Source organism: Stegastes partitus, unplaced genomic scaffold (genome assembly GCF_000690725.1).
Source record: "Stegastes partitus isolate 25-593 unplaced genomic scaffold, Stegastes_partitus-1.0.2 Scaffold2111, whole genome shotgun sequence".
Lineage (NCBI taxonomy): Eukaryota > Metazoa > Chordata > Actinopteri > Pomacentridae > Stegastes > Stegastes partitus.
The window spans coordinates 93,171-101,073 of NW_007579842.1; the positions used below are offsets into that span (position 1 = coordinate 93,171).

At 39.7% G+C, this 7,903-nt stretch overlaps 1 protein-coding gene across 1 annotated transcript in view; it reads right to left on the reverse strand.

Moving 5' to 3' along the window:
- Positions 1-7,903, reverse strand: part of LOC103373985 (uncharacterized) — a 90,031-nt gene that overhangs the window by 75,294 nt on the left and 6,834 nt on the right. The window contains exon 2 of the mRNA XM_008303997.1: positions 4,617-4,677. Coding sequence (XP_008302219.1) covers positions 4,617-4,646 — 30 coding nt within the window. The 5' untranslated portion in view covers positions 4,647-4,677. The remainder of the gene's footprint in view (positions 1-4,616; positions 4,678-7,903) is intronic.

Sequence of the window (7,903 nt, forward strand, 5' to 3'; positions counted from 1 at the left end):
AGTTGTCTGTCAATTTCTTTGATCTCTGCTTTGTTCTCAGAATTCTTGCATTTTTCTTTATACTGCTCCCTGAGTCCAGACAGTTTCAGACGAGACACGTTATCGAGGTTCATTCTCATCCATTTCAGGAAATAACACCTTTCTATCCCTGGGCTTGATATTGCGGCGATGAAGCATATCATAGCTGGTGACATTTCATAGGAGTTCTGTTGTTTTCGCAGTTTCTTTCTCTGTACCTGAAGATCACTTTTGTACTTTTCTATGTTTTCAGACCCAACTTTCTGAAGCCGGAATTCTTCCTTCTCTAAGCTTGTTAATTCCTTCCATATTTGGCCTTGCAAGGGAAGCTGGTCTTCTTTGTATTTAAGGATGTCTTGAATTTTGTCAGTGATGGCATCTGCTTTTTGTTTTCCAGCCTGGCACTCTGGAGAGTCTTCATCAACCAAGATTCCCAGTTCATGGGCAATGGCAGCCATCTGCTCTATTGGCATCTTCATCTTTGAATTCTTAACTACATCATTGACTGAGTCCCTCAAGCTCTTGACAAAGTCTGCAACATTTATGTCCTTTTTCTTCAAAATAATTTTGTCCTTAGTCAAGCACAACCCAGTTGCTACTTCTTTCAGAGCATCTGCACTGAAGCTCTTACTCTGATGGTTCCCCACCAAGAAGATCTGTGCCTTGTGGTTCTTGTTGGTAAGTAGACTGCAATCAGAGTCCAAGTTGTCAAAGAACACGAAAACCGCTGCTGATGTCTGACACAAAAAGGAGAATTGCGTTTCAAATGAAGCAATGTCCCCACGAAGATTAGCGACAGCAACTGGTTGACTGAAAACATCCAAGTTTTTGGTTCCACAGGGAAGGTACCAAGTAATTTCAGTCAATCCATTAGAGATTCTTCTTGGACTGTCACCACACTCCATATCGTGGTGAACAAAGGTGTCATGGTACTGCTGAGAATTACTCAGAAACTTATTGAGGATCTCTGACTTGGACAAGGAGCACTCACCTAGTCTCACAAAAGAGATCATTGGAATTTCAGAGAGAACGATCCTTTCTTCAGTGAAGCCCTTAGATTCTGAAAGTGACTGAGGTCTGTACTTTTTAACAATGTCTCTCATGGCCCACAGCATGAGCATGCACTGTTTTGTGTCACAGTTGGGAAGCAGCAGAGGCACAGAGAACTGACACATAGACATTTTTAGTGCCATTTCCTGCTGCACAAAACCATCAGAACACAGAAAGAGAGCAGTGATTATGTCGAGCGGGTTTACCATGTCAGCTGAATTTGGGCTGTCAAAGAGATTATCAAAATCTAAGTCTGTGATCCCTGATGCAGCATTACAGTTTGATTCTTGTACAGATGTACATTTCACATTCCTAGCTGTCACATTAACCATCATAAGTTGTTTGAGAAAATGCCATGGAAGGTCTGATTTACTCTTGGCAGGTTCATCAGTAATGGTCTTCTCATCAATCTCAAGTATGTTGCTGAGTGACAGTTTTTCTTTGTAGCGCTGCTCCAACCCCAGATCCTGCAATAGGCTCTCCAGATGTGTCTCTGTGGGTATAAAGATGTGTGTTATTTCAGAGTCTGTGCCAATGCTAGACTCAATGTACACATCCTCCTGGAAGTGTGTAGTTTACCGTATTACATCAAAAGGCGACCACAGCCTTTATCTGCCTCAATGGCAGTAGATAACAGACCTTTATTTGGAAAAGGCCTTTATTACAGCCATTAAGTACAATTGGTCCTGTTTCAGTACTACTCCTGTTTGCCCTGCTACTGCATTATGCTGTTAATACCAGCTTCACACTCAACCCTGTCTTTTTGTCAAGTTTTAAGCCCTGTGGTGTTTCAGTGGACAGAAACACTTCATTTCTTAACAGGGCTTTTATTGTGAAACATTCATTGGTATATGCAACAACAGTCTGTCACAGTCAAATGCGACCATTGTTACAGTTTGAACTCTCCAACACATTCCAAGTACATTTATTGGAAATATTCTCTATTTCTATTTGTCTGTATTTGGGGATTAGTCTTTATTTCTTTAAGTCAACCACACCACCCGCTGTTATCCAATAAATGGCTTTTAACAACCTACTGGTTTGTAGTAGTAAATTACATTACAATTAACTTTTGGTAATGTTTTGCTCTGTAGCAGTTGGGTTTTTTGTAGCTTAGTGAAGTATATAAGTTGAATTTGGTCTTCCATCAAAGTGTGGAGATGGGAGGAGATGACTCATGTCTGTCATAAGATAAATCAAATAGGTCTTGTGTAACATTGAAATGCAGTGTCTACAAAAAGTATTTACTGAACTTCAGAGTTTTAGCCCTTTATTGTTTCCCAACATTGAGTCATTGTCAATTTCATTTGGCTTTAACAGGAAATTACCCAAAAAAAAGACTCTTTCATGTCAAAGTGAAAACAGATTTACACTACTACTGGAGTCAGTTGTAGTCAACTGTAGTCTGTAGTCAACTGGAAGAAGGTTCTTAGGAATGAGGCCAAAGGTTAGCTTTTCGTCCATCACACTAGATGCTATGTTTGATGGACACCAAACCGTGCACATCATCATAAACACACTATTCCTGCATCATGATGTAAGGTTTTCTAGCAGCTGGCCCTGGATGCTTTTAAAGGTTGAGGGCACCATGAATGCAGCAAAGTAAAGTGAAATCCTAGTGGACAGCCTGTTTCAATCTGCAAGAGAACACTGACTTGTTTTCCAGTAAGATAATCACCCAAAGCATACAGCCAAAGCTCCCTAAAAGTGGTTTAAAGACAACAAGGTGAATGTTCTGGAGTGACAGAATCAGAGCCTCAATGCAAATGAGAATTTGCTGCTGGTCTTGAAAAGGTGTGTTCACTCTCCATCCCTGTGAAACTTGACAGAGCTTGTGTGGTTTTGCAACGAATGGGCTAAAAGTGCAGTGTCCAGATGTGCACAGCTGAGTCACACCTGTCCATATAAGCTCAATGCTGTTATTGTGGCCAAAGGTACATCTACTAAATACTGACTTGAAGGCAGTGAATCCTTAAGCAATAACTTATTTTACTGTTTTAAAAATGTTTTATATCAACAGTTGAAATTATTTTGTACAAATCAGTTTTCGCTTAGACATGAAAGAGTCTTTCCTTTTTCTAATAAAAGAGAAAAACTTGTATGTAATGGGTCCTTTCGTACCAACTTTTGCTGCAAAAAATTTACATGAAAATTTCTATAAAGTTCATAGAACTTTGCAAAACCCTACAGCTCTGCTCCAAATACTTTCTTAGTTATGACTTTTTGAAAACTAAGTTGAAGATTGTTGTGATTCTCTGTATGTGTATTGTAATATCATTATGTATACATGTGTGTGTGTGTTTGTGTTAGATATAGAACACAAAAAATTATTTGCAACGAAGCTGTTGGTGCTGAATGATTGTTGTTTTTTACTCAAATGAATACTTCTCTATTTGCACAAATGAACATTTCCACTAGTTTTTAGCTTTCTTGCAACCAATTATTATTTGTTGTTTGTTTTTTTTAGTAGTGTTGATGTAATTATGTTATTTCTTTGAAGTTATTTGGATATGCATAAACATGAGTGACAAATATAGAATTTCAGATAGATAGATAGATATTTCAAGAAACACTGATACATGTTATTCAATGGTTTTATTTCATAGATATTTTTACTATGTTGACTTAAAGGTTTTCTATCTCTGTGTGAAAGAAATTGAATCTATTTTTCATTGGGCTGTAAGTTACAGCTTCTAGCAGCTTGGTTTGTCACATATTATTTGATGTCGCTATTTTGTGTCTGGTCAAAATATCAATCTTAGTTCATCAGCTCAGTGTGCATCTTTACATGTGCAATTTGCATCAACCAGAGGAATAATACAACAAGACAGTGCTTGCTTTGTGTTGTTTGATCTACTCTGCAGCCATGTTCAACTGTTGTATATTGGGGATTTGGTGTAGAATTGGTCAGAATGATTTACATGTCAGCCCCCCCAGAAATATTTTCTTACTTGAGCGTGCAGGTGTCACAACAGACGTGTCCATGATCTCATCCTGCATTTTTTCAGGGGTCTGGATGGAGTTGTGTCCCTCTGGTCCCACGTTGTTGAGCGCTGAGCTGCTTGTGTCCGTTGCCTCTTGCACAGTTGTGATCACGATGTATTCCTCCTCTTCACCAGCAGGAGTGTCTAAATGCTGAGACACTAAATCACCGCTGATATTGTACACTGTGGTCTCCACATGAGGGCAAGAGGCTGTGGAAATAATAATGATCATGTTAATAATAATGATTGCATTGAGAGCCACTACAGACTATACATCCAATTGTTCCTTTCTGCGGAAACAATGAATTTCATAAAATGTATCACTTGTGTCAGTCTGTTGACGGTCATCCTTGCCGGCAACAGACTGACACAAGTGATAAAGGTCCCTCCATCAGCACATGCTGATGGAGGGACCTCTCCTCCCTCACAGCAAAGTCCACTTGTTGAATCTTCACCATTGAGTCTCTTTTGATAAATGAGAAAAACACTTAACATTTAATTGTCTCATACACACTATTTAATGTGGACAGTATTATTTTGGACATGTACAAAGTAGCTGTTTACCTCCATTATCGGTGAAGACTGTGATTCCATCCTTGTTTCAGATTGTTCAGGCAGCTTTTGTCTGAAAGTAACGACAGATAAGTCTTTATGCCTTTATTCCACATGAACTATAAATGTCTCACAACAACTTTATAAAACATCTCCTCTCCCACATCAACAAGAACGGTTCTTGCACCCCACTGAAACTCCAAATCATAGGTTTCAGTCAATGCGACTACAGCATCTGAGTGCAAGTGAACACAACAGCTACGCCCAGCAGAAGTCAGTCGCCTGTCCAGCTCATCTACAACAGCAAAAGGCACAGTTTGTGTTTTTAGTTGACGAAAACACACGTAGACCCAAAACATGAACAGGAGTAGAATTTAGTGTGTTGCTTCCAGCTTTTTGTCAGAGTCTTTTCTCTGAATTTATTACATACATGCATTAAAAACCTGCAGCAGCAAAATCCATACAAACAACTCCAACCTGAGAAAGGTTTGCGCATTTATGCACAGCACAACACAACATAGAGATAATATCCTTCATTACTTATATTTTTATCCCTAACATGTAACGGTAAATAACACATTTCATTGTACCATAATTAGTTTCAGTTGAGTAAATTATCGCCACACATGGATAGAAGTTTTAGAGTTAAATCATAAATGAACTGTGGATGTTTTGCCTATGGGTGAACTTTTTCCCATAAAAAACACAACACCATCTCGTCTCTAGAACTATTGTCACTGCTGGTTGCCCTAATTAACCAAAATGTACAAAACCTGTACCTGTATTAGTCTGTGCACCTGTCCAGGGTGTCCCCTGCCTTCGCCCTAAGTCAGCTGGGATAGACTCCAGCCCCCCCGCGACCCTAGTGAGGATTAAGCAGTGTATAGATAATGGATGGTTGGATGGATTTTTTTATGTCTCTCGCTGATATAGTTTTCAACTTTCTATCACACAACAGCATAGAACAATTCCTGACATTCAGGGCTGGGTTTTGGTGTTTTTAACACACACATGTTCACCTATAGGCCTCATAGACTTTGTTAGACATTGTTAGAAAGACACACCCAGAGTTTATTGATGTTTTCAGTGTTCATCATTGTGTCCACTGCAACTTATGGTACAATAGGATGTGTTTTCATTGTTACTTATCTACATGTCGTCACATTTTGGCAGCTACTGTATTGATGAGATTAAAATGTTTTTCTTTATATCAAGTTTGTTTATTAGGCAGATTTTTCAGTTTCACAGGACAATGTTTGCTGCAGTGACATTATTGTGAATATGGATGCATTACAGAACACAACGTATTCACAATTAAAACTGTAACAACACAGCAATGGTAGCAATTTATTGTACAATAATTAGCTGGAAATTGTTATCACACATGGACTGAATTTTTAATGCTGAAATTAATGATATACACTGAATACCATGTCTATGGGTAAACTTTTACTCCTCAAAGTATACTTCAACATTTCCTCTCCTGGACTCTTGATCCAGGTGGTTACTCTCATACCAACAACGCTGGCTGTAATTAGAAACGTCAATTATGGCATAAAATTAAAAAAGGTACATCAGCAGTTGGGGCTGCAAGGTAGCTCGGAGGTTAGCAACGTTGCCTCACAGCTAGAAGGTCGCCGGTTTGCATCCCAGTAAGGACACCCGGGCTCTTTCTGCGTGGAGTTTGCATGTTCTCCCCGTGCAGTGTGGGTTCTCTCCGGGTTCTCCGGCTTCCTCTCACAGTCCAAAAACATGTTGAGGTTAATTGGTGATTCTAAGTTGCATGTAGGTGTGAATGTGAGTGTGCTTGGTTGTCTGTCTCTAAGTGTAGTCCTGTGATAGACTGGCGACCTGTCCAGGGTGTCCCCTGCCTTCACCCTGAGTCAGCTGGGATAGGCTCCAGCCCCCATGGGGACCCTAGTGAGGATTAAGTGGTATACAGATAATGGATCGATAGATATCAGTATTTCATTTTCTCTCGTAGTGACTCAGTGTTCAACTCTCCTCTGTGTTGCAACAGCAAATCTGCTTGGTGATGATTCTAGCAGATATGAAAATGGTCGCAAAGACATGAAATATGGAACAAACTGGGCTGTTTGGGCTAAAACACACCTGACTCGCTCTGCTGAAGTTATGAAGTGCCAGTTTCCGTTCTGTCTGCAATATAATACATGTGACCAACCCAGGGCCGTCGCATGGACGGTGCAAGGCCCTGCTCGTTGAAATGGATGCACAATTGCTCGTGAATAACAGTCACACGGACACAGCTATTCTAGTTCTACTGCACGCACAATCCCGCTGCAATATGTTTCTATCAAGTATAATAATACAGCATAGGCATACACATAGTCTCAGCTATCACTTTTTGCTATTTATTTCAAAGACAAAAAGATCAACAGACGAACAAGTGGCTTTACATCAAGTCAGCTTGGTCACTTTATTGTTGGCATTTTGACATTTTAAAGAAGTAGGTTAGGACACTTTTATATGTATGTTCATTTTCATTACACTATACACAACATATTTACTACACTGTAACTCTAACAAATGAGATGGACTCACCATGCATTAATGCGGAAACTGTTAGAGTCACTTTTTTTGCCCAGTTGGCCGCAAACTCAACAACAAGATCTTTATAATCCAGTTTGGATGCAAAGTCCTTTTCAACTGACAGTAGGGCAAGCCCGCACAGTCTTCTGTGACATGGAGTTGCACAAATAGTTTTTACACACGTGGACAAAATTGCTGGTGCCCCTCGGTTAATGAAAGAAAAACCCATAACAGTCACAGAAATAACTTGAATCTGACAAAAAGAATAATAAATAAAAATTCTATGAAAATTATCCAATGAAAATCCGACATTGCATTTGAACCGTGGTTTAACAGAATTATTAAAAAAAAATAAACTCATGAAATAGACCTGGACAAAAATGATGGTACCCTTAACTTAACATAGTGTTGCACAACCTTTTGAGGAAATCACTGCAATCACTGCGATTTCTGTAACTGTCAATGAGACTTCTGCACCTCTCAGCAGGTATTCTGGCCCACTCCTCATGAGCAAACTGCTCCAGTTGTCTCAGGTCTGAAGGGTGCCTTCTCCAGATGGCATGTTTCGGCTCCTCCCACAGATGTTCAATAGGGTTTAGATCAGGGCTCATAGAAGGCCACTTCAGAATAGTCCAATGTTTTCCTCTTAGCCATTCTTGGGTGTTTTTAGCTGTGTGTTTTGGGTCATTATCCTTTTGCAAGACCCATGACCTGCGACTGAGACCAAGCTTTCTGACACTGGGCAGCAC